This window comes from Meriones unguiculatus, chromosome 1 (assembly GCF_030254825.1).
Source record: "Meriones unguiculatus strain TT.TT164.6M chromosome 1, Bangor_MerUng_6.1, whole genome shotgun sequence".
Taxonomy (NCBI): Eukaryota; Metazoa; Chordata; class Mammalia; order Rodentia; family Muridae; genus Meriones; species Meriones unguiculatus.
Genome location: NC_083349.1, coordinates 107,089,418 through 107,117,253, shown reverse-complemented (window position 1 = coordinate 107,117,253; position 27,836 = coordinate 107,089,418). Strand labels below are relative to the sequence as shown.

At 46.0% G+C, this 27,836-nt stretch overlaps 1 protein-coding gene across 1 annotated transcript in view; it reads right to left on the bottom strand.

Moving 5' to 3' along the window:
• The window catches only part of Alk (ALK receptor tyrosine kinase), a 703,407-nt gene that overhangs the window by 38,115 nt on the left and 637,456 nt on the right, over positions 1-27,836 (bottom strand). Inside the window, exons 12-13 of the mRNA XM_060364669.1 lie at positions 15,055-15,217; positions 4,682-4,832 (exon numbers count right to left, since the gene is read on the bottom strand). Coding sequence (XP_060220652.1) covers positions 4,682-4,832; positions 15,055-15,217 — 314 coding nt within the window. The remainder of the gene's footprint in view (positions 1-4,681; positions 4,833-15,054; positions 15,218-27,836) is intronic.

Below are 27,836 nucleotides of genomic sequence, written 5' to 3'. Positions count from 1 at the left end.
GCCACTGTGCCTCAGACGAATTCTCTAAACATCAGCCTGACCTCAGAGGAAAATGACTTCTCTTTCACTTAATGGAATAAAAGCCAATAAAACATCAAATTTTCATCAAACTCTGCTGCATAACCAGCCAGTGGACACAGCAATCCATCTTGGGCCGTTCCTTATGCTAAAGTATTCAGGAGTGCTGGCAGTGGGTACTTGAGAAATTTCCAGATAAACAGCCGAGATGCAATTTGTTTTATGGCATTTTGGATTTAATGATGGAAATAATTTGACATTTCTTAGAGTGGATTTAGTGTGTATGGAAAGCTCTAGACTGCTGGGGTAGAGCTAACATTTCTCCCTCGTATATGCAGTGGTTCAGGGCTGCAGGGAGACTGCTGGGAAGGTGGCCTCAACAGGAATGGGTGGCAAGGTGCATGCCCTGAGGCTGGGTCGAGGCGGAGGGAGAGGGGAAGGGGGCTGTGACTTGAGCAGGGCTTTAATGAGACTCTCAGGGTCTTGGAGTTGCCTCTATCTATAAATCAAAGGGCTGTCCAGAGTGAAGCAGCAGAGCTGAAAAGACCCACTTCCAGACCCGTCTCTCCATCTCTCCTCTGACAGCTAGCACTGTGACCTCCACATCCTGCGGGGGCCTCTTCCTGAGATCTGATTTCTGGAGAGTGCTGGTATGGTGTGGGGGCAAGAGCAGTGGAGCTTGGGGCTGGCCCATCTTCCATGGATTCCTTTAAATCAGGGCAGAGGATGCCTAAGAAATGACCATTCTCAGGGGGGCATCGCTCTCACCTAGCAAGAGCCTCTAGTGGAGATGAAACACTTCTTTTCCTGACTCCTAGGACTTCCCTTGCCACTTGAGTCCCCTCCTACCTTCCCTGTTCTTTGTTAGCTTCTCTTCTTTTTCCTTCTAACCTATAACCTTCTAACCTTCTTTTTCCTTCTAGCCCTGGGTTGGGGACCCAGGGTTCCTTCACAATCTGTACCACACCATAGGCAATCCCAGCCCGTTTAAACTCTATGCTGTTTCATATCTTCCTCCCTGGACCTCTCTTCTAGGCCCCAGTGGTCTTCTGTGTTGCCCACCTGCCATCTTCCATATCTGCTTTGTTGTCTACTGGATCTCCACAGGCAGTGTGTTTGACCTTGACCTCTTGACCTTGCCGAAAAAATCTACTCTTTGTTTGTTTGTTTGTTTTTAGTTTTTGGCAGTCTCGCTTGTAATTGAGGCTGACCTGGAACTCACTGTGTAGCTCAGGCTGGCCTCAAACTTGTTGAGATTTCAGGCATGAGCCTAGCTCAAGCTACCCATTCTGCAGCATTCTCTGGCAGGTGACGGCAGCTGCTCAGTCCTCACGTAATCAGGCAGGAAGCCATTTTGGATTTCACATTCCAATGTGCCATGCCTGGTATCCAATCACTTTCCACCACCTCCACACTGACCATGACGGTCCAAGCCACCAGCATCTCTTGCTGGATGAATGCAGTAGCCTTTGAATTGGGTGCTTGGCACTTTTTGTGTCTCCATGGGCTCCAGACTTCCTGGTGTACCCACAGGAGACTTTAGAGCACACCTGTTATATCACTATCGGGTTTGAGGATGTGGAATGTGTCATCACAGCCCATCCCCATCGCCCTCACCTCTTAGCTAACACACTTGCTCCTCCCCTCCAGTTCTCAGGTACACCGGCATGCTCCCACCCAGGGACTGAGCCTTAGCCAAGTCCTCCTCTCCTTGCTAGAACGGAAGTGCCTCACATATAAGGATATCTTTTGTTCAATGAATGTCCCAATTTTCTGGAAGGGTGGGTGGCACTCAGCTCATCTTTGCAGAATCACTTTGAATGGACAGAATGTGTCCGGTTCACACACTGGCCTTCCTGACGTTTTCTGGGTTGGAGTATGGGGCTTAGCAATTAGGTCAATGATTTTGCCATCTAGGGGGCCTATGGGATTTTCAGAAGGCATTTTTAAAGGTTGCTGCTGGGGACACAGCTAGCATCGAGTGGTGGAGGATGACGAAGATGCTGTTGAATTCCATACACAACAAGGGGCAGACCCCCTTTCTTCCCACACCCATTGCTTGGGATGGCCAGGCATCAGGTAGAGAACCTCCCACAGATGTACAGTTAAGCCTGCTAAACTGCAGCTTAATTCTTAGCGTTCATTCATTTTTTTTTTTTTCTAGTGAAAACTGGAGGTGGAGACAATGCTTGAAGGTAGCATGTCCTCTTCTCCTAAGGACCACGGGAGGGAGAGTACAGAGTAACCAGGAGGACACATTACTTTCTTCCCCTGCCCAGTGGTGCAGGACATGCCTGCTCCAACCAGCAGAGGGTGCTTTCCTCTGCTCATGGCTGAGATGGCCTCCTCCTGCCCTCTTGGGAGCTCTCCCTATGCAACCACAAAGTTTGAGAACAAGTAGGTTGATTAATAAGAATGATAAAGTGCAGCAACCTAGAGGAACAAGTAGATTACAATTGAATTAAAAAAAGGGGGACATAGTCCTGTGAAAAGACATAACTGATTACAATCCAATCAAGTAAAAGTCCCTTGCAGAAGTCAATGCAATCTTTCTGCTTAGATGAAAGAATTACATTAGCACTCAATAAATTCCTGTGAAAATTACAGCAGCCTGTAATTTAATGACTTAATATATTATAACAGCCTGCAAAATTCTGATTATAGTTCCTAAATAAAAATCGGAGTGGAGGCATTTCTCAGACAGGAGGCGGCACCCACCAGGCTTAGTTCTCTGGCGTTGCGTTAACCCAGGGAGGAGTGGGGGTGCCGGGGGGCTGAGGTGCTCTCGCTTGCTACCTCCTGAACTCACAGCCCACCGCTTGGCCCTTTGGAGAGGAGTTTCTTTTGTGGGACTGAACTGGTGTTTTGGCAGGTCCTGCTCCTTAATCTGTGCTCCGAGGCTGCTGGGACAACTCTTGGAGAAGGTGCTGTGCCGGGCACTGGGACCCAGGTCCCAGGCACTGGGACCTCCCCAACAAAGCTGTGCTGCAGCCTGATCCTAGTTCTGCTTCCTGGGGCCTGAGTTCCTGTCAGAAGAGCCAGCACTGGCAGGGTCTTGCCATCCCCCCAACATTAGCAAGGCAAGAGCCAGGCAGCTGGGGTGTCCGGGGCTTCCTCGCTGCTGTGCAGTCAGTCCTCACTGTATGGTTCTGTGGGTCACCACCGGACATTCTCAGCTCCTGTGGCTGGGCTTCTCTTTGACAGCGGGACACCTGAGTGGGGTCAGAAACACTATGCTAGGCTGTCTCTGGGATCACAGAGGCTTGCCTGATGATGAACTATATAAGTGGAAACAGGGAAGAGGTCACAGAAACTACAGCTCGGACAAGTAGAGGATGCTGCCAAAACAAATGCTCTCGGGTTGTGGGCCTCTTTGTGAGTGACACTGGGCAAGTCCCTTCACCTTTGTGGTCTCCCCTCTCCTCATTCGTAAAATGGGAGTGAAATGTCCCCTGCAGGCTCATATTTTGCATATTTGTTTCCCAGTTGATGATGCTGTTTGGGAGTTTGTGGAGTGTTTAGGAGGTGAAGCAGTGTTTAGGTGGGGGAAGCAGGCCATCAGGCATAAGCCTTGATGGCTTTACCTGCCCTGATTCCGGCCCCTCTCTCTCCATTTCCAGATCTGCTGCTATGAAGTCCCTCATGCCTCTCCATGATGATGGACTGAGACCCTTTGAAACCACGAGCCAACATGAATCTTCCCTTTCAGACATTGTTTCTGGAAGGCATTTTGTCAGAACAACATAAAAGTAACTAATGGAAAGTGGACTACCAGCATTCTGGCTCTCAGTTTATGCTTTACTTTTCTTTTCCAGTTTTAGTCAATTAAATAAATACTTTATGAGGACATTCTTTCTTTTCCTTTTTCTTTCTTTTTCTTTTCTTTTCTTTCTTTCTTTCTTTTTTTTTTTTTTGAGTTAGAGGTTCCTGTGTCCACATATCCCAGGCTGACTTCAAACTCCATACACAGTTGAAGATGACCTTGAATTTCTGATTCTCCTTCCTCCATCTCTGAAGTGCTAGGACTAAGGGTGTGCACCACTATACCCAAGAAAACAAAACAAAACAAAAAACTCGAAAAAGCTAGGCAAACACTCTACCAACTGAGCTACATTGCAGACCTGAGATAATTTTGTGATAATTTCAGATGTCATTTTCCAGGCAGCGCCAATCTAGTCTTCTCTCAAGAAGTACACACTGTTAGCTGTATCATTCAGAGCTTTTTGGTCCTTCTATGTATATCTACATGTGGTTGTCTATCTGACGTTGAGTGACTGTTCACTACTCACAATAATATGATTAGGCACAATACAATAGCATGTTAGCCAGAGCAGAAGGAGGCTCCTTTTCCAGGGTCTGTGGAGAACGTCCATTGGTCCATGTACGTAGGATTCAGACCTTTGGCTTTAAGTCAGTCATGAAACCCAAGCTTCAGCCTTGGCTTCTGTAGGGCTGTCATCCTGCAGTAGCCTCACACTCTGTGTCCTCATGCAAATGGCCCCAGGAAAGGAAGAGAATTCACAGGCAGAGAATTCATGACATGGTGCAAGTCATGCTATCTTAGAATGCGAGTCCCCAGAAGGATCACTGGGGCTTACTGTCCTCTAAGAGGCCACCCTCTCTTCCTCCGGTGCTGGGACAAGCCCCTGCTCTGGGCACTTACCCTGGGACAGGCATCCTCCCCTTGCTGGCCGACAAGGATGTACAGCGTGTCATCCTTCTCCAGGTTGAAGATGCCCAGGACAGACACGCCGTGGGACCGCATCATGGTGTTCTTCCCGCCTTTCCCACCAGCTGCTCCATAGCCCGAGATGCTGGAATAGGACAAAGCATGACGGCTTCCATCATGGCAGGAGATTGACACCCCTTACCTTCCAACCCATGAGCTTCCAGGGGACCAAGAATGTCCCCATCATGTCTGAGAGTTCTTATCCACATAGCTCTGTGAGGTCAGCCAGGAGGGAGAGCACTCCCAACTGTTTGGAGAAAACAGTCGGTTTAGAGGGGAACCTGAAGTTACTTAGTCATAGAGGTAGAAAGGTGAAGGTTTGGCTAGATGTTCAGAAGAATGAGATGGGGAGGGAGTGGTGTTTGGGAAAGGGTTGAACACTTAGAAGACTCCATTCTGGATTTCCTAGCCCAGTGTCAAAAGACCCATGAGACCCTAGCCAAAAATGGCCCTGTTCCTTATACGTGACTGGAATAATAAGAGAACCTATCTCTTATCCCGAAAGTGTTCTGAACGAGTGTTCAAGGCAAGCATTCAGCCTTGAAATCCTTGGGGGCTGCTACACAATGGGCACTCAGTAAGTGTTTGTTGTTAATGTGTGTGGATGGCGTTAGTAGCTAGCAGTAACTGACTGGGTGCAGAGTTGGAGAGTCTCTCCCTGGGGCCTAGAGCATCATCTGAAGAGAGCATGCTTAGGAGCACTCACGTGATCATGTGATCATGATGCAAATAAAGACAGAGCGTTGGGGACGTGGGGCTAGATCCTCTGCCTCTCAGATTGCTGAGCTGAAGTCAAGCAAGGATGAACTTCGGCAGAGGAATGGCATGTCTTAAAGACAGGCAGCAGACCAATTGACAAACGTTAAAAATTGCCTCCCCGGAGGATGGTTGCCAGGGGCTCAGGGAGTGTTTTCCTGTCCCTGTGTGTTCAGGTGGAAGGTTCTTTATGGAAATCCAGAAAGAGATGGAAGACAACTTTGTCTACAAATATAGTGTTGTTGTTTTTTTTAATTTGTGCATTTTATTTTATATGTGTTTGCCTGCCTGTCTGTATGTATAGCATGTACATGCTTGGTGCCTGAGGAGGTCAGAAGGGGACATTGGATCCCCAGGAAGTACAGTTAGGGATGGTTGTGAGTCATCATGTGGGTGCTGGAATTGAACCTGGGACCTCTGGACTAGCAGTAAGTGCTTTAAGCTATTTCTGCAGCCCTTACTATGGCTTTTGCAAACATCCCATGATCTGAACATGTGGAGATCCTGCAGTCTCTCCCAGTGTGGAGTTCAGGTTCTTTCTGCAGGGACAGTCTCAAAGACTGGCTGCTTCCTAATGCAACAGACAAGAACGTGGGTTCTCCGTGGAACTGGCACAATTCAGTTGGTTACTCAGGCACCTGCTTGAGCTTGTTAATGGCTGGGAGTGGCATCAGGCTTCATGAACAAGAGAAGACCTGAGATGGGGTCCAGGCTCTGCAGGAGCCTATGAAGAAACTGGGAAACGCATGCAGCTATGCAAAGAGATACCCCACCATAAGCCGGTTCTACTGTGAGGATGGGGTGCCAGAGTTTGTGTGCCCGCTGTATAGAGGTGTAGGTACTGGGGTGAAATGGAAATCTGAGGTTGGCTTTGTGGAAGGTGAGACTGAAGCGTTGCAAAAGGAAGGGAGCGTGATCCAATGTGCCTGCTGCCATGCATGCTGCCACATGGTAGAGATGATTTAATCTCACTTGAAAGATGAGGACACCGAGGCTCAGAGAGATGAACTTACCTAGTGTAGGCCACTTCCTCTACTACAGGCCACCTCCTGTCCTATGTGTACAGCTGGGGGGGGTGTCTGTAGCCTCACCAAGAGGGGCCCAAGGAGACACCTGCACATGTCCATTCCTTGTGACCTCCAATCAAACACTCATGCTGCATTAAGAATGGACTAGAGAGGGCTGAGAAGACTCAGACAGGAGAGCTTGCTTGTGGGAGCCTGAGGACAAGAGTTTCAGTTTGCACCTGTGACCCAAGCACTGTGAGGGTTGGAGATGGGAAGATCACTGGGGTTTTGTTCCCCTGGTTCTAGGTTTAACAAGAGACCCTGGCTCAAGAGAATAAGGACACTTTGTGTTTTCTGCGCGCGTGTGTGTGTGTGACACAGAGGGAGGAAGAGGAAAGAAGTGGACAGGAGGCATGATATGGGTTAGAGACATAGTTGGCTGAGTGCTCTAGTAGAACACATGAGCCCTGGGTTTGATTCCCTAGCACTGCACAGAGCCAGACATGGTGGCACTTATCTGTAATTCCAGCACGTGGGAGGTGGAGGCAGGAGGATGGGAAGTTCAAGGTCATCCTCAGCTACATATTGAGTTTCAGGCCAGCCTAGGATATGTGAGATCCTGTCTTTAAAAAGTGTGAGACAAGGGTGTGAGGTGTGAGGAGAACAAAAAGGCAGAGAAGGAGAGCTCGCTGCTGGAAGGTGAGAGGGAGCAGGATTATTCAGCTCAGAGACGTGTAAACGGAGGACTGTGGAGTGGCCAATGTGGCTTCCAGAGAAGGGCCAGTCTCAGGGTGGAAACGTTCATGAGGCCCCAGGTCTGTCCTGCACACCCAGTGCTGTGTAACCTCGGGTAGGTTACCTTCCCTCTCTCTGCCCCAGGTTCTTGGTGATCTAAAGGCAAGGTAATAATAATAATTGGCCTTGGGACTTGGTCAGGTTGCATCCAAAGATCTCATTTCCATCCCAGGATGGGCTTACTGTAGAGAGGTGGGCTGCACCCGGCTCATTCCTGCCTGCTTCATTTGCATAACCATTTGCATCAATCTGCATGCATTATGAATCATTCTGAACTCTTTCACACATTTAAATTTAGCCAAATTATTATATTTCGGAAGCTGTTTGTTCCTGACTCCCTTTCCCTCCCTAGACCCACCTTCTTATTTCTCCTGCCCCTGCAGCAATCCAAACTCCACCAACTCCCTTCGGGTCTCAGCTCAGTTCTTGACCGTGAAGCGAGCCCTCGAGAGCCCTGAACTATGAGCCACACACAGGGCCTAGTCTTGGAAGCCCTGGCCATGTGACCTGAGGAGTCTAAGCTAACCTGTAGGAGCCTAACCTCCCACTACAGAGGGAGAAAGTGAAGTCAGAAACTCCTGCCTCGTAGATGAGGAGAGAAAGTGGGCTGAAAAAAAGCTACGAACTGAGGTAAGGCCAAGGCAGTGTGTCCAAACTCCACAGCAAGACTTGACAAGGCAGTGTCAGTGACTCTCCCAGAGATGGCCTCTCCCAGAGGTGGCCTCAGCCACCTCAGGAACTCAGTGTTTAAGGGATTGTTAAAGTCTTGGGAGGGTGTGGTCTCTTCCTCCTCCCCTGAGGCCTGGAACCTCAGAGCTTAACTCCCTTCAGACGACAAGTCCCGTCCTGCTTCAGAGTGACACACTGAGAAAAACCAGGATGTGCCTTCACACAAACCTGGAGCTAAATCCCAGCCTTGCTCCTCAGGGTAGGGAGAACCCAGAGAGCACGGTTCTTCCTTCTAGGTGCGCACCCTGCCCTGGATGACACCAAGCTGCAGCCTTCTTCAAGTTCAAGGCTGAGGTGCCTGGCTTTACCAGTCTTACTCAATAGCTGTATGACCTTGATTAGGTCATCTTCCCTCTCTGAGCCCCTCGGTAAAATCAAAAGGTGATAATAATAACGTTGGCCTTGAAAGACAATCGTGAGGATTAAATGAGATTATGTCTATAAGGGACTTAACTAACTGACAGAGGGATAGTCAGTGAGTCGCATGTAGAAGCTGTTAGACAGTGCCCTTGCTGGTCTTTGCTTTTCTTGGGTGTGGCTTCTGGGAAGCAGAAGGGAATGAACTAATAAGAGTTGGACAGTAGGGAGATCAGGGCACAGCTGGGGGTCCTGGGTCCAATCCTGTTGGGTTTCACCTGGGACCCTCCTCTGTACTGAGCTGATAAAGCAGGCATTTGCTCAGCGCTGCTACAGCCTGGCCTCTGTGGACCACACCATGCCAAGCCAGAATAACCACTGCTGCTCCAGGCTTCGACACACTGTACCCAAACCTGGTAAACAATTTACTTGTAATGGTTGACAAATGACGAGAAATTAATATACCTGCCACTCAAGTGGGGGAAATGACTCAGAATTATTCCAATTTACTGGAAATTGCAAGATAGTATTCTGAAGGAGTTGATGCTGTAATTTCTTTGTTTTTCCTCATCTAAATCCATGTCCCCTGGTCAGATGGGATGTTTACCAGGTTTGTGTTTTGTATTATCGACTGTGAGCTATTGTTACCTGGTGTAATTGGGTTGTGGATCTTTTTTAAATAAAGAATTAGTAGTGGATCAAAGTGGCTGCCTGCTGGATTTTGAAATGACAGAACAGCTGGTTCGCAGCGTGTTGACAGCGTTAGTGCCTACCTAGGAGTGGAGCTGGGGAAGAGGAGGAGAGGGTCCCCGACACTCAGAGAAACACACAAACACTTCACTCCTTGTAGCCCTCTCCAGATGTACGGCAGACCCACACCCCATTCTGGGCTCTACCTGTAGTTTGGGGTTAGACCTGAGGCCAATCCCTCCTTCTCTGGCTTCCTCCTATCTCTGTGAGATAGGGTTGGTCAGATCTGGCCTTCACAGCCTACAAGATTACTGGAAGAACATAGGAAGCCAGGGCCAGCAGGAGCTCTCTGATCATGCTATGTGCATAAAACATCAGTGTGCTTCTTGGGGACAGCGTTGAAGGGGCCATTGAATCTTAGAGGGTGGGCACCTTGGTAGGGCCATCTGGTTCTATGGCTGTCCAGTTCTTCCTTCAACACCTGGCCTGCACAGCTCTAAGCACCAGCAAAATGGCTCTCTCTGAAACCCTTTATGTTGCAGATGGGTTTGTCCTTTGAGAGAAGGGAAGACAACTTTCAAGGTCATATGGCTGGGTGGTGGTTGCAGTTGGACGCACACTCCATTCTGCTTGCAGCTCATTGATCTTCGCCTATTCCCCCACCTCTGACTTTCCTTTCTCTGGGTGATGACTATCTGCACAATTACTTTGGCAATTCATCACGCCTGTGACATCTCTCCTACTGTTGTCTAGAACTTGATTGGCGTCGTAGACGGCTATTGAATTCCTGCCTTGTAGCTGCTCTTCCCAGAGAGTGTTTCAGTCTTCTCCATGAGTGCTGAAATACATACTCAGTGCTGGGTAGCTAGTAGGTGCCCCATAGCTCATTGCTGGGCACACAGTTCAGTGTTTGACACCCAGTAGGGGCTCCACAGGTCAGTGTTGGATACACCCTACAGCAGCGGTTCTCAACCTTCCTAATGCTGCGACCCTTTAATACAGTTCCTCATGTTGCGGTGACCCCCAACCATAAAATTATTTCTGTGCTGCTTCATAGCTGTAATTTTGCTACTGTTATGAATTGTAATGTAAATGTCTGACATGCAGGATATCTGATAGGTGATATCTGGTGGGGTCATTCGACCCCCACAGGTTGAGAACCACTGCCTTATATTTCAGTGCTGGCCTTAGAGTATGGCCCCAACACCTTAGAGCTGGATATTCAGGAGTAGTCCCACAACTCCACAAAGACTACACAAAGGTCTCCTTCTGTGTCTTGGTTGAATTATGCCCTCCAGCTGTGCATACTGGTCCCTGGAGCCAGGTGAGGAGATGAGTGTCATTGATGGAGACCATCAGAAACAGCTGTGGTCCAGATCAGCCAGCTCCTCCTGAGATCTGGGGCCTCCTGAAGAGTGTGTGAACCAGGAGGGAACTGATATCAGGAGCCATGGTCTGTGCTTGACAAATGTTTTTTGATGTGGGCCTTTGAGCATATGTGAGGGGCCTGAGGGTGGGGAAGGACACTGAGCTCCTGGAATGTGAAGAAGGATGGAAAGAAGGAGGCTGGGGTAGGGAGAGGGATTAAGCAGGAAGTCAGAGAGTGTGAACTGAGCTGTGCCCGGCTTCTCTTGAGTGCTGACTTAATGCGCCCCTCACACATCCTAGTCAACCCTACCCAAGGTCTTAGAACTGTGCTCCATCTCCATCTATGATTAGACTAAAGGCTCTTGTCCTCCGCCTAGCACGAATCTGAGCATTCATGCTCATTTTGTGTCTCCCAGTGGTCTTTTGCTTTCAGCAGCTGCAGCACCCACCCCCTGACACCCTTCCCCTAGGGATGCTTCAGAAGGCATTGTTGTACAATCATGTCCTCAAAGCTCCAAAGAAGCGGTGCCTTTCCACTGTCCCCAGGCCTCCTCTGACTTTCTCAGTTTGGCTTCCTGGGAGAGTAGGGTCCACTCACTATCCTCCATTTGTTAACCCCTCTCCATCCAGTTCATGACTCACACCCTTCCCACCCACCTTCTAAGCCCATCTTGGCTCAGTCCTTCATTGTCATGCCCAGTTTATATCCTTTGACACTTCCCTGGATGACAGTCACCACTTTCTACTTGCCTCTCACTACCACCCTTTGGTGTCACCAGGGTGAACAGAAAGACACCTGGGAGGAGAGACTCCAGCCTCAGGACCTTCGGCTAGTTTTGTTTTGCTCCAGTGTAATGAAGAAGTGCTGGGCAGGTTATAGGAGCCTGGCCCTTGCCTCTTCCCTGCTTTCCTTCCTCTCTCACTTTGTGGATATTTTCCACAGAGGAGTTGAGCCCAGGATAAAATTGAACCTACAGTCAGGGAAAAGCCAGGTGTGGTAGTGGATGCTTGTCATTCCAGCTGCTCGGGACGTTCACACTAAAGAGGTTTGTGAGTTCAAGGCCAACCTGGAAAACTGAGCGAACTGTGGTTCAAAGTAAAAAGTAAAAATTCAACTTGCTTAGCACACACAAAACTCTAGGTTCAATCTCAGGTATGAAACAAACAGAACAGAACAGAAAGACAGAGAGTTGGGAGGGGGTCCTTTCATCTGTATAGGTCTCTGAGGAGGCCCCAGGGACAGAGGCCCCATCTTGGAACACAACAGTGGCCAGCATCAGCCTCCATTTTTCATCCCCCCAACCGGTGGGGCCTTTACTGCACTAGGCATCAAGCAGCAGCCAGCCAGCACTGCGTGAGCACCATACTCCACTAGATGTGGCGTTTGCAAGGCAAAGGGTTCCACTCCCTGTCTTTTCAAAGACCTTTTAATCAAGTCCTCTGAAATATCCTGTGTTTTCTTCTCAGAGAAACTGTACTTACTAAATAATAACTACTCAGGAGGAAAAAGTCCTCCAAAAGAGGGAGAGGGCAGAAAGTTCTGTGTGTGTGTGTGTGTGTGTGTGTGTGTGTGTGTGTGTATGTATCTATGTATCACTGGGGCTTCCTCAGGGATGTAGAGTGTAAGGGACCACCTTCCCCTCCCCTCCCCTTTCCTTTCCTTTTCTTCCCTTCTCTTTCACCCCTCCCCTCCCTTCCTTCCTGTTTCTTCATCCTGGGTATTGAGTCCAGGGCCTCACCCATGCTAGACTTGAGCATACTTTCATGTGACCTAAAAAGCAAACCATTAACTATCTATTTAGGTTACTAAATTAGTATAACCATTGCAGCTATTGTCATCAAAGTGCTGAGTATCGTCTGGGGTCAGGAATGAGGTGAGGGGCAGGAATATTGTTAGAGCCAAGCTCTAATATCCAACAGCTACAAAGAAAAAAAAAACAAACTCAACCTCCCTTTCTTTTTCATTTTGATTTTCCCATTTTAATTTTGCCAGACCATAACTTCAAAGTGTTCAGAGACGTACGCACTCATACATCTCCAGGAAGTCAAGGCTGGGGCGAGGGGGTTATTTCCTAAGGCAAGTGCAAACAGCTCTCCTATCTCAGTGGCTGTTCCATCAACACAGTGTGCTAAGATTGTGTGCTTCATATAGATCAGAACCTCCATAGAATTAGAAAGCCTGTGATTAATAATAAATAGGCAAATGAATTTATTATTATTTAATAAGTGTAGTTCTTCTGGCTGGCCAAATCTTCCAAAAGTTAGGGCAGAACAAAGTCATGAGCAATGACAGAGGAGTCGGACGAGATGAACGTGGGACCTATTTAACCTCACAAATTCTGTCATCGGTTACTCCCGTTTCTCCAGCTGTTTTTTCTGCCCTAAAGGTCAGGGGGCCCCTAACACACACACACACAGACAGGCACTGTGATGGGTACCTGTAGGTACCAGCACACCTTATCTTGTAGAGAGAGGAGACGAAATATGAGGACAGGAATTCCATAATCTGTGCACACCCATTGACTCACAATGTCTTGGGGGAAGCCTGAAAGAACTAGGCATGGCCTGAAGGTGACCTTTGTGGGAGAGACAGGTGATGCTTCGTGTGGCTTTGGACATGCTCTGGGCTAGGATCACCTCTGATTCTATCTTTTGTCTGTGAAGAGTCTTGATAACAGCCATAGCAATGCCACCCACCTCACTGCTAACGGCATGAGACACACCTGCTAGGTCCTCTGCTAGTTCTGTCTGTTCCCTTCTCCTTAGGAGTCTTTTTCTCCTTGTACTGCTGTGCATGGAGGTTTTGCTGGGAGGTCTGTTTGCTTGGTGCACCATGAAAGGATGGCTGGTATCTTTGGGACATTTATGAGTGGCAGGCAGAGATGGAACTTTCTCATATCCTTGCCCAGATTATTAAAAAGCACCTAGGACTTTCTCTGGAACTTTTTTTTTTTTTCCACCACAAGACACACTAAGGGAAAGCAGGACAGGACAACTCGAGAAGCATTTCCTTGGAATGACAGGAATGGCAGGGGATGCTCTGAGAGGACAGGGGACATCTGCATCAGCCCTGCATAATGGTAACACTCTTAGCACAGCTGGGCACTGTTGGTGGAAGGAGCTGCAACTAGGACATATTTTCTCTCAAGAGTCTGAGGCTGGGGGCTGTTTTTAGACTGTGACTGTCAAGGGGGCTCCTGTCTCTCTGAGCCTGTTTTCTCATTTCTAAAACGAGGCCTCCAAGACTGGCCTTGCCTTCATCATAGAGCCCACCTGAGGACACTCAGGCACACCTCAGGCCAGGGGTTGGTGCAACTCAGTGGTTCTTACAGGATGCATCACGTTAGCACTTCAAGAGCACCTGCCTATACAGCAGACCCTTGAAACCCGGCTTTTAACCAGCTCTGCTCTCTCACCATGACCTTTGCTGGGTACCATGGATTCAAGGTGGCATGCAGGGTTGGTCTCCTCTTGCCTGTTTTTGCTGTGGTGGAACACTGTGAGGCTGGGTTGGGATGAAAGTAAACTTCAGCTAGAGGTTTGCTCTCTGGGAGAACAGGGAAGGGCCGGGCAAGGACAAGAACATTTGCTTTGGGGCTAGGGAGATGGTTCAGTTGATCAAATGCTTGCCATGCAAGGAGAGGGATGTGAGTTTGGGTTCTCAGCACCCACACAAAACAAAAACGAAAAGCAAAGCAAAACAAAACAAAGCAAAAAACAGCAAAAACCAAAAAACAGGCACAGCAGCATTCATTCCCTTGTAACCCTGGCAGTGTGGGAGTAGAAGCAGGCAGACTCCTGGAGCACCAGGATGACTGGAGGAAATCCCAAACTCATGAGGCAGGCAGCCAGCTAGCCTAGCCAATCAGTGAGCACGAGGCTCTGTGGGAATGCGGGAGGCTGTCTTAAAAATAAAGTGGACAAGCTGTGTGTGGTGGGGTGGTGCATGCTTTAAACCTAGCACTCTGGAAGGCACAGGCAAGGCAGATTGCTGTGAGTTTGAGGCCAGCCTGGTCTACAAAGTGAGTCCAGGACAGCAAAGGCTATAAGGGGAAACCCTGTCTTTAAGAAACCAAAAGAAAGGAAGGAAGAAGGAAAGAAAGAAAGAAAGAAAGAAAGAAAGAAAGAAAGAAAGAAAGAAGGAAGGAAAGAAGGGAAGAAAGAAAGGAAGAAAGAAAGGAAGAAAGAAAGGAATGAAGGTAGAAAGGAAGAAATAAAATAAAGTGGACAACACTATCTGGATCTCTTAACTTAAGTCCAGCAAGGTGCTGAACAAACTTCAGATAAACAGGAACACGTAATCCCCCTCCCACACGCCACCCCTACAGACACAGAGGTACCACACAAACTAATCAGACTGGAGACTTCCCTCGAGAGCCTCCTACGTCTACCCTGATTGTAATTAGCAATGATTCTGAAGCTAGCTCATATGTTTGCCATGTCCACTAACCGTCTGTCACTTTCTCTGAAGCAAAAGAAATCGTTGCCACCTTCTGTCTTCAGTTGTTCTATCGCACCCTTTGAATGCTCGGGCACCCCGGGACATGCACCCCCTGGGTAGGACTTGAGTCTTCTGCAGGGGACCTGGTTTGTCACTATACATACCTGTAGGTATCAGTAGCCGGCACTTTCCAAATCTGGATGCCCCTCAAGGGCCCTTCGCTTCCCACCACCACGCTCAAGTTGGAGTTCTGGTAGGCATTGTTGCACTGTGCCTGTGTGGGGCCATGAGGCCCACTGGCCCCACAGGTGGTGAACAGCCAGTGAACTGTGACACAAAAGGAGAAGCAGTCAGTTACTTACCCCAAATCTCCCTCCTCCACAGGCCTCTGCTCTCTCTGAAGTATCTGCTTCATGGCTTGAGCCATACATTCAAAGTAGGTACAGAGATTGCCGGAAGAAAATATAGTCAGCCATTTAAACTAATAAGATCCTGCTATGGGACAGACCCTGGATCATGTACCAGGGAAGAGATGAAGATGGAGAAGGTTTGAGTCGAGAGGGATACAACTAACCACAATACACGGCAGCAAGGGGGAAGCCATAGGAAGGTACAGCTAGCACCATGTTCTTACTGGGAGGGAGTGATGCCCTTGTTCCAACAGGTACAGGTAGAGTTTGAGCAGCCTTCTGATCTCTCACTGTGTCTAGTGTGGTGCTGAGTGAACCCCAGACGCTTAAGCTTTGGTACTGTGGTGGCTTCTAACCTGTTCACAAAGCTCTAGCACGCACATAAAAGGACCTTGTGGCCCTGAGAGGCTACAAAGAGTTAACTGGACACAGTATCAGCCCAATGACCCCACACTTGGCTCAGGGACCCAGCAGGTAGAAACAGGAAGTCGTGAGCTCTCTGGACATGGCTTCATGTGAGAGATGCTTTCTTGTAAGAGGCCCTCAATGGGGCAGACTGAAGCCTGTTTATCCTGGTCAAGCCAGGTTTGGAAATGCAACAGCTGGCCTGTAAGTTCTCTCTGCAGATAGTGCAAACAAACAAACAAATAAACAAACAAAGCCAGACTTTTCAATCTTTTAATGCATTTGTATGCGCATGTGTGAGAGTGTATGTTGAGGACAGAGGAAAATCTGGTTTGTCATCCTCAGGACCATCATCCACCTCATCTGACACAATCTCTCATTGGCCTGGAGCTCACCAGTTAGGCTGGCCTAGTTGGCCAGCATGTCTCGGTCCATCGTAGGCTGGAATTACAAGGCACACCTGGCATTTTTATGTAGGTTTTAGAGACTGAATTCAGGTCCCCATGCTTACATGGAAAGCGGTTTACTGACTGAGCCATCTCCCTAGTCACAAACTTGTCAAACTTTCTTCCTTCTCCTGGGCCTCCAGCTATCCCCTACTGCAGTCTGTCCTTGTCCAGTGTCCTTGTGCAGCTTTCTAGGGACATCACAGAAACACAACTCAAATCCCCCCTGCCACCTCATCTTCTACTACTGGGACATTTCCTTTCAAACCTCCTTTCTTTCAGCCAGGCTAGACCTTGGGGATTTGTCAGATCTTTTGGCCTCAAATCTACTTTTTACAACTCATAAAAGCTTTAAGAACTGTATTCTTGATAAATAAGCTTCTACTTAAAATAAATCTCATTTTCAGACGGCCCAAATTATTTCTCCTTTAAAGAAAGATTGAGTCAAAATCTGTGCGCAGAAAATGATGAAGAATTAATTTGAGTATGTATCTAGCACCGACACTAAAACATTCAAGGAAAAACTTCGTGCAGACTTTGAACTAATTTCATGATGAAAATGTAAGAGGCTAATTTGACAGTCAGAGGGAGGTCACCTTGGCAGAGCTGAGAAACTGAATCCTCAGCCAGTCTTGATTTTACTTATGTGATGAGACTCTGGCCTTGTGGTCTAATGTTCCAGTGAGATTCCAATGCATACATCTACATGGAAGGGTTGACTTCCCTGTGATTTCTGAAGGTCACTTCAGGGTTTAGGAAGTAAGGGGCATATTGGCTAAGGGCTAGCTTTCTGGTCAAATCTATTAATTTAAAGGACTAACTCTTTATGGAAGGTTTTTTATTGTTGTTTGCTTATCTGTTTGAGCCAGGGTCTCGTTGTATAACTCAGGCTGGCACAAATTCAGAGCAATTATTTTTGCCTTGCTGCTAAGAGAAAGAGCATTCCTCACCACATCCTATTTATAAAAGATATTCTAGCAGAACTTGTTTGGCCAGTTGTCCCTTCAACCTGTTCCAAAACCAAAATTACATATGTGGAGGAGTGAGGTGGAAAGACCAAAGGTGGTTTTGGTATCTTCCAGAAACCTGGTTTTGGGAGACTCTTCATCAATGATGAGTCATGAGACTTTGATCTAGTTTTTTCACCCATGAAAGGGGCTTGTTGGCATGATAAAATCAGCAGGGAGCAGAAAATGTCATTGTAGAATACACAGATGAGCTGTACCAATGGATCTTGCCTGTGTCTAAGGCTGATATTGTCTTTCACAATGGGAAATATATTCAGGAGAGTTTCTATGATTATAAATCTTATGCCTCCAGCACCCAGTGAGCTGAGCATGAGGCTGAGGCAGAGAAGAAAAGATAAAATTAAGCCACACCTTTCCATTAAATCCACCTGGAAGCCCATTGTAGGGGAATTTTAATCCAGCAACATGGCTGCTGTGATCACACCCAGAGACCTTCTAGGTCTCTGTGATCCAGCTGGAATGCAGACACACCATAGTACACACCTTTTATCCAAAACATTGAAGGTAAAGTTAGTTTGTAGAAGGAAACACCAATGTTTGAAAGTGATGTCTAATGGAGGGGCAGACAAAGTGATGAATGAGAGAAAGATTTGACAGAATAGGATATGCCCAACTCCGAGAACAGAGAGGAAAGAGACAACTTATGACAGAGCAGTGCAGAGGGAGGAAAATGAAGGCAGTTTTACTGGGAGATTTTTACAGAGACAGGTTGAAGAGAGAACAAGCCAGAGAATGAGAAGGAGCCAGAAGATTAGAACAGATTGCTAGACTTAGTTTGAGGCCAAATAGAGCAATTCAGTGAGAAACTGAGAGAAGCCAGATTGACAAATCAGTCAGTTTGGAGAGGAGTTTTAACCAGAACAACTGAGTTGAACCAAGCCAGCCAGAGTTCAGAAAGAGCTAGAAAGGGTGAGCTTATTCAACAGTAAGTCTCAGGGGCTGAAGGCATTCTAGGCTTAGATTAGATTGTAAGGAGGTTAGAAGCTTCCAGGACTGGGCCTAGGTTAGTAGATGGAGGCAGAAAGGCTCTAAGATGGCAATTACATCAGCAGAATAAAAATTACTTTTACAGCCCATTCTGCAGACAACTTGTATCTACAGCAAACAGCTTGGATTTGAAGAAGACTCCTCAACCTGGTGGCAGATGAATGGTAGTTTCTTTAGTTAATTCAGTTCTGGAAATAACATGTGTACCTTGCTTGAGCACTTAATCTTGAGTAGAAGCCCCTTAATTTCAGCCTATTTTAACTACAGGATTGAGAGGTTCGAAGACATTCCATGGGAAGCTGGTCATCTTCTTGGCCAGGTAGGGTGTCTGGTGAGGTAGGAAGAAGATTATGGGCCCAGGATTCAGATAGAACACAGTGTCTCATTCTGAATTTGGCCCCTGACTAGCTTTGAGATCTGGATTAGATCAAGGTTGGGGACCACACCCCCATATGAGACCGTAGTAACTGAACATGTGGGTCATGAGAAATTTGGCAACAGTAGGCTTATGAAGGTACAATGACCAAAATTCATTCAATGTCAAAATTTGAGATGTTTCTGGTAGTGCTCATCAGTGTTGTATCTTGTGACTTAACTGTTGTCTCCTCTTTACACACACACACACACAAACTTTGTGTGTGCCATCACATCACACAATGCCAGTAAATGCTGCCTTGAAACACTACAGCTCATACTTGAGACTGTTGCATGCTGGTGAGTTGCAGCATCTTCATCACACGTACAAACTTTCCTCCTCTTATAAAGCAGAATGGTTTTATCACCATAAACAAAGACCTTTAATAGTTTCCTGCCAACATTCTTCAGCATGTAAGTATGAAATTGATGTCTTAGGACTGTATTGTCAAACAGGCATATCTTCCATTTGTATGCAAATTTGTTTTCCTCCCTTATAATTGGTAAAATGATGTGTATATCAAAGAATTGTTTTTCTTTGAGTCTTATCAGGAAACGCTTGATATTTTATACCCATTTTATATCCACGTGCCCAAGGCCATGTCACAACTTCTCAGGCTAAACGGGGTTGCAAATGGACAAGGTTTAAGGGGCCCTTGGTTAGACTATATGGCCCGTCCAAACCTTGCTTTTCTAATCTGAACAAATGGAGATTACACTACCTATTGCTTAGATTGCCTATGAAAGTTAAAAAATGAACCTAAGCCAAGAGCTTAGCATGGCATGTGACACTGGAGAGACATTGTGAAGACGGTTTAAAACACGCGGCACTTTCACACTCAGTTCTTCATTGTGGGGTTCAGACACCCGTCCTCAAGATTTATGCCCCCATTCCATGACGTGGAGGCTCTGGGGGCTATTTCTCAACAGAGGCTTCAGGATATCCCCCAAACTCAATGGTCATACATTAGTCTCAGTGGTTTCTATACACAAAATTTTGTTTTTATTTTCAGCAATTTCTGATGGAAAGGTCCAGAGAGGAAATTCTTTTTAAAGTGGATTCCTTGGGAATAGAGGCTATGTTGTCCCAGGTCAGAGTCATGATTTATCTAGTCAAAATTTTGCTGCTCCCAGCAGCCTTTGGAGCGTGATGGTGGTCCCTGTTCTTGCAGAGAGCTCTGACCCCTGTAAATCTGCCTCACTTTGTTTGGAATCAATTTATGCTTCCTACTAGCACCACCCCTTGGGGATATGGACTTTCTGAGTTTATTGCCTATTGTGCAAGGCCTATCTGGCTTCTCTGCCTGGGTTTGTCTTGTTCAGGCTTTGTGCCATTGATTCTCTTTATTCTTTCTGGACATCTTATAGACATTCTCAAACTTTCCATTAAGATGGGGAATTCGGTAGTTCCTAAACCGCCTGATTTCCAAAGCCTTGGAGCTTTAGATTCAGTAGCTCCTTCCTGGGGTCAGGATGCAATCCTTGTATAAAAACTGTGCTAATGGACTCTGATATTCAGCTAGTCCACTAGTCCTGTCTATCTCATCGTCCTGATGTAGACAGCACATTAGAGACTCTTAGGAGCTTGTTGGCATTGGAGAAGGAATCAAAGTTGAGAATTACTCCTTCTCTGTCTAGGGGTCTCTGGTGAACTGTATTCCTTGGAGGTTTTCAGACTTTTAACATGTCTCTACATAAATCTCTGCTCCCCTGTGTCTTTATAAAGAGAATAATTCATTTGTTGAGGCAGATCCCCTAGAATGAAACTGTGTATATTTTTTTGTAAGGGGACAATCCCTATTCATTAGTCCAAATGTCCCTCAAAAGGTGCTTGCTTGGAAAAAGCTCTAATCATTTCCGGATCCTTGCTCAAGGTATGCACTACCGTTCTAACTCTGGTGATTTTGACCAATGTGAGCCTAGGGAGGACCCTCAGGAGTCTTCTAGAACAAGGGATGATAGAAGCAGAGTAGGCATGACTTCTAGGCCAAGATGGGTTAGAACCCTAAAAGGGCAGGCAGACAGTAGCATCAATTCAGCATTGTCACTAGAGTAGAAGGCATTGGCCATAGCTTGGTAATCAAGAAGACTGGTGCTGGACCTGAGGGCTAAAAGAAATAGTCCCCGTGCTTCTGGGGAGCAGAAATGAAGGCGAGCTTTGAATTTTACATAGAAGCTATTTGTTTCTTCAGGAGTATGTGCTTGTGAGATCTGAACCTTAGCTACCTGTGAGGCAGGCCCACCCACAAAAGAGTCAAGAACCTTTCAGTATTCCTTGTGCATTTAACGGTGCACACTCTCTCAGTGGGCCAGGCACTATGCTTTCACACACAAATTCAATGCCTTTGAACGTGTGGAAACTTTGTGTGATGAAGGTAGAGCTGTTCTATTCCCTTCAGGAGTCAGAACATTTGCCGGGCGGTAGTGGCACATACCTTTCATCCTAGAGCTCAGAGGAGGGTTCAAGGCCAGCCTGGTCTACAGGGCTACACAGAGAAAACCTGTCTTGAAACCCCTCCCCCCATCGTGAAATTGAAGTTCAGAGAAACAAGTGTGGTATACCAAGTAGGTAGATAATCGGTGAAGACATGATTTCAGTGCAGTTCTCCTATGCCAACTTTTTAGGATTAAAAAGGAATGGGGATGGGGAGGGTCTGGAGCAATAGATCCACCCAGCAAAGTGTTTGCCACAGAAGCTGTTTGATTCTCAGTACCTGTGTCAAAAGCCAGACTATACAAGCACTGCTGGGTGTCACGATGGGAGACAGGTGGTTGTTTGGGCTCATTGGCCAGACAGCCTAGTCATATCAGCGAGTTTAGGTTCCCTTGGGCACGGTGGCATGCTTGTGCTATTTCAGTGCTGGGGAGGCAGAGATAGGGCGTGCTCTTGGTTCTCACATGCCAGCCAGCTGAGCCTAAAAAGGTTGAGCCCCATGACCCAGTGAGAAATTTTGCCTCAGAAAAAAAGGTACACAGCACCTGAGGTTGACTTCTGGCCTCACACATATGTGCACCCACAAACAAGAATATACACATACACACATGCAGCACACCACACCACACTACACACAGGTACATACATACATACAGACATCACACACACACACACACACCACATACACCACACACTTAAAAATACTAGGATCAGCAGGAACGCCTGTCTATCTCCCAACACCTGCAATTAGAACGTTTCCAAGCAGTGTAGTGTTTCTTTTTCAGCCTCTGAGCCTGGGCTGCGACTCAGGCTGGACCGGCTGCATGGAAGTTGCCCTATGATTGGACTCTCAGTCCCACAAAGCCCCATGGTGACCACAACACCTAGTACCTTAGCCTAGAAGATGGTGAGGGCTTTATGGACTCATGGGAATTGGGCAAAGAAAGCGAGTGGCCGAGACAAGGGTTCTAATCCCTCGGGTGCCCTGGAATCTAGGTGTCACAAAGGAAATCCAGGAACTGGACTGTGCGGTTATAGAGCAGACATGCAAAGGAGAAGGCCTGCACCGCATGCAACAAGCCACCGCTCCAGTGTCTGGAGAGATGATTAAGGTCACGGTGAGACCACGAGGGAGGCGGACTGAGTTGAGATACCAATCTGAGGCTCCCTATCTTCCTTCCTCTGAGAATTTATATTGGTTCTCAAAGCTCTGTGAAGCCTAAGGGGATCAAACGGTCCCTGGGGGAGAGCTATGATGAGGTCAAGGAGGTAGGAAGCTCACCTCTTCTTTCTCTTAAAAATAATAAAAAAAATCCTTATTTTATTAAAAGTCTTTTTATGGCAAAAAGGAGCCCATATTTATCTTGGTGTTACAATACTCCACACTGGAAACCTAGTTTAATACTCATTCACATTTAAATTGTACAAAGAACTCACAAACATGAGAATACTGATTGGTTATAGACAGCTGAGTAAAGAAAAATCCATTAAGCACTGGGTTTCATTTTAAGTATATTGCAGAGTCCTTCAAGAAGAAACAAATCAATTAGTAATACGCAGCACAATGTTTAAAAAATAGGCTAGACAGTGATTGCACTGGTTTTATCGCTGTTGCTAAACCATCTCATCTGCTCAATTCAGAGCAAAGAAATAAAGCGTGATACAAAGGAAAATAAGTTCTTGGCTATCTCTATTAATCACAGCAATGAGGATCTCCCTCAGGTTCAAGGCCCGTGTGTGTCATAGCAGAGAAAAGCACTCACCATCTCACGTGGACCGTTTTGTGCCACTCTGATTGGGATCCTCAGAATTGAATTTTAGCCATAACCATTGACTGAGCTCAGATCCACAGGAGCTGTGCACAGTGGGCTATTTCCATGGCACCCTACATCTCATTAAACGAATATCAGACCAAAGCCTGATTAGTCACCCTTCCGTAAATGTGTATGACACCATTCCTTATTGAAAATAGGGAGATTGACCTTTACGTTGGTATTCACGGTAAAATCCAACACTTCCCTAACTAGGACAAGATGGAAGCAACGTATGTACTTTTAATCATTAAAACACCTATACCCCCTGCCTCAGCTCTTTAACCAGTTTGACACTGTGATGATGGTGACTGACAAAGAGTGACATGGACCTAGACCCCTGGTATCTTTATATATATTATTAGAACAAACACTTTTTTTTTTAAGTTCTGGCTTATTCCTCTGTTCAGATGCAAATGCTAAATACAAGAGTCCCGTGTGTTAAGTAGCCACTTAGGAATTAAGCTCATTCCCTCTGTTGAATGGCAAACCGTAAGAACCTTCAGCAACAAGAAAAAAAAAGCTAAGCCTCTTAATTTTAAAATAAATCATGGAGGAAAACACACAAATCAAGTGTACATCTATTTGATGAGTTTTTATAAAGCAAACACCACCGCCCAGATCAAGGAAGAAAACTTGGACAGTGACTTCATGGCCTCTCCAGTCTCCACTTCCTTGCTCTTAAAAGGGATGATACTGTGGATTACATTATAAGCCCTTCTTTTGAAGTTTTCAAGGGTTTTACCCCCTTGATGTGTGCCATCCCTAGGGAGCATTCTCTAGCCTCATCCATTAATTTTGTTTTTGTAGTACTTAAGATTGAACCCCAAGCTTTGCATATGTTAGGTGCACACTCATCAGTGGGGTTATATCCTGAGTTTCCCCACGTCATCTATCTATCTATCTATCTATCTATCTATCTATCTATCTATCTATCTATCTATCTATCTTTTATTTTATTTTGGGGCCAGGTCTCACTACATTTGTTCGGGTTGACTTTGAATCTGCTTCTCAAATTGCTGAGATGACAGGCCTGGCTACATTTATTTGTTTCTTTAAATCTATAGAATTCTCCTTTGTTTTTTTTTTTTTTTTTCTTTTGCTTGATTTTATCTTTTGAGGAACAGAGACCATTTAATTTGGGGCTTTTTGCAGGGTCTGGATTTGTGGTGCCTTCTTGCAGTTCCGGTCAGCACAGGGCTCTGTCCAGAAGCTTGCCAGCTGTATCTCTTTGCTTGACTTTGGGTGATGCCTTTTCATTAGGTACCAAATGCCTGCTCATTATTGCTCTGTCTTTTTTAATACTGGCTGTTCTTGACGCTCAGTGTTTAGGAGCATTTACTGAAAACTGCAGACCAGTGTTGTTTTAATTGTATCTTTTCCCACTGACTATTTGGAATATATCTGTGTCTAATTGCTGTCCTTCATGTGCATTGTAGTCACTCAGAGATAGGACCGGACTAAGAAAGACAGTATTATTCAGTTCTTTCTCCTTGTTTCTGCTTTTTAAGATGTGGACTTGGCTTCATCTTATCTGAAGTTGTCCAATTAAATATTTGCATATCATTATGGATCTATGAATTTAAATGTATTTTTTGAGTTTTAATTAATCATAATCAGTATCCTTTGGAAGCTCAAACTGTCATATCTTTGGTCAGTGGGAGTGGATGTAGTCTGTATATGACTGTAGAAGATGCTTTAAGCTTCTTTGTGCTAGACATAAACATGGAAAACTCATCAAGACAGAGGCATAGGCAAAGACTTTCTCAGAAGGACTCTAAACAGCTCAGGAAATAATGCCAAGGACTGACAAATGGGATGGTATGGAATGCAAACATTTATGCTCAGCAAAGAGCCTACACACGAGAGAAAAATATTTACTTTCTATATATTTGACAAAGGACTACTATCTGAAGTACAAAAAGAACTCAATAAAACCTAAACAGTAAAAAAGAAAACCACCCAAACAAACAAACAAACAAACAAACAAAAAAACACCCCACAACAACCCAAACAACCATCAATACATGAGCAAATGCCATGAACAAATATTTCTCAACACACTGAAGGTAAATGGTGAAGAAACATGAAAAATACTTAACGTCTAAGCTGTGAGTACAATACAAACCCAAACTCCACTGATACTCCACATCACTCTAGTCAGAGTGGCTATCGAAGGAAAGAAGAACAAATGGTCATGAAGATGTGGGAGCAAAGGAAACTCAGACACTGCTGCGGAGGCTGTAGATTGGTTCAGCCACTGTGGAAATCAGTACTGCGCTCCTCAAACAAACAAACAACAAATAAACAAAACAAAACAAAAAAGCCTAAAAGCGTATCTACTATAAGGCTCGTCTGTACCATCCTTGGGGATATGATCAAAGGACTTTAAATCAATACACCAGAGATACCTGCACACCCATGCAGTACCAGTCACAACAGCCGAGGTAGCCATCAATAAAAGAAAAAATGAAAAAAGATTTGGCATATTGTAAAAGAATGAAATTAGACTCACTGCCATCATCCTCCACAAAAGTTAGCTCCAGATAAACCAAAGACCTCAATGTGAAGCCTGAAACTACCAGAGGAAAACATAGGCAGCCTCCTACATGATATAAGTACAGGGAAGATTTCCTGAATAGGACGCCATTTGTCCAGGAATTAAGGTCAATAACTGATAAACGAGACTTCATAAAACTAAAAACCTTCTGAAAGGCTAAGAAAAAAAAGAGTAAAGAAGAAGCCTGTGGTGTGAGAGCAAATCTTTGTCAGCTATATATCAGACAGAACAATATCCAGAATATATAAAGAACTCAATAACAGATTCAAGGAAACAAACAAACCCAATTAAAAAAAAAAGAGCCGTATATCTGAATAGACAGTTTCCAAAAGAAGAAATAAATATCTCAAAAAATGTTCACTATCCTTACCAATTAGGGAAATGCAAATTAAAACATTCTCACTCTAGTCAGAATGGCTAAGAGCAAGAAAAACAGGCAACAACAAATTCTGGTGACGATCGGGGGCAAAGGGAACCCTCACTCACAGTTGGTGAGCTGATTTCCAGACTGCTGTTAGCAGTCTGCAGTCCCACCACGTGGCCAGTGAGGTCGTGGATCTTGGAGGAGAACCTATCACCACTGCATTCCTAACCAGCGTAGTTTCCAGCTGTTCCTTACAACATCCTGGTATCCACAGACAGGTGTAGCTCTCAGTCCTCATCGCAGAAGCTTCTTTGTGCAGAAGAAGATCATCACACAAATCCACAGGTAGTCAAGGTGAGAACAACTGGCCATAGTGCTCTGCCCCATTTAATATGCCTACATCAAACCCCTACCCCAAAGGCTCAGGGAACATGGAGGAAATGGAGGTGGAAATGTTGTGAGAGCTAATGGGCCAGAGAATCTACAGTGAGACAGTACCTTCTACCTATGACAGGGAAGCTTCATCCACAACATGGCTGTTAGGACCCAAACAACTTCAGCAGCTGTTGCTCTCTTGACATAGATGGGAGAAATCTCGTGGTGGCCTATTCTGAGATGAAGACAATTAGCAACCTCTGAGAAGAGAATGAGTGTTCCTCTGGGTTGAGCAGCCGATTGGACGTCTAATGCCAAGTGGTCACCCCGAGAAACATACACAAGCAGGCGCCACCGGATGGGCGCAGCACGTTGTGTTTATGCGTTTACTTGTTTATGTATTTGTAAGGACAATGATGAGGGAAGAGGAGGCTGTGAGTTTTGGGGGGGGAGTGGAAAGGGGCAGACATGAGAGAAATAGGATAAGGAGGAGTTGGGGAAATGATGTAATTATGTTTGAATCACATGTAAAAAGCACCACCAAACATGGTAAATTATATTCACAATGTTGTTTTAGTCAGCCGTAAAGGTGAATGAAAGGATGTTAGTTGCTAGGGGCAACTGGAGATCACCACACTGTAACGGAAAGCCACCTGTGTCAGGCTTTTAAAAAACTCTTACTATGTTTGGGGTGTTTAGGCCGCCACCTCCCTTCCACCAATCCCCCAAATTAAGTAAGAGAAAGAAAAGGTTGGTGGGTTAGAGGGGGCTCAGACCCCTTAACTTCTTCTGACTATTTAGGGTCAAGGGTTCTTCTAGGGTCAATACTGATCTCCATCAGCTGCGACGCAGCCAGTCTCCTCCATGCTCACTGCACCCCGAAGCATTTCTCTCTGCCTGCTCTAAGCCACCGCGCCGTCTCTGCTCTCTGGCCTTTCCAAACTGCTCCACGCCACATGGCAACACCTAATGCCACACCTACTGCCAAACCTAATGCCACACCGAAAACCACCTTCTTTTTCTCGCTCTCACATTTACACTCTCAGAGCCCTAGACCACGCTTCTCTCCATGCCTCGTGTGAGAAGGTCATACATTACCAGCCGGCAAAAGCCACGCTCTGCACAAGACAATTAACAGGTGTGGACAAACGATAGCCCAACTAAAATCCCTTGGGATTCAGACAAAAGCATATTTACACAACATACAAAGAAACCCAAACTTCCCTTACACCCATTAACCCAAATATGCCAGACTCAAAAAAACGAATATCACATGCTTTCTCTTGTTTCTGTACCCCAGATTTTATGCAGACATATAAAACCATTAATGCACATATGTGACTTGAGAGAGTAAAGAGCCCAGCTGAAGAAAGGACACCAGCGGGAGGAGGCAGTGGGGAAGGAGAAAGGGAAGGACAAGGGACGTTTGCAATATAGCCAAAAAATGCTATGTTTGAAAGAAACTGTTCATGAAACTCCATACTATGTGTAAGTATACACCAATAAAGAACATTTTTTTAAAGCCCTTGCTACGTGGCATGATAAAATGTTCCTTATCCAGCCCTCGGATCAGACCTTTTCCTATAAGCCCCAATTTCCCTTAGTGACAAAAGATATTTTAGGCACAAAGATCTGAGTGCTAGAGCAGCTCATTGCTACTGGGCTGGTGGCTGTCTCTTGGTTTGTCTGGTGACAGAGGTGGGGAACACACA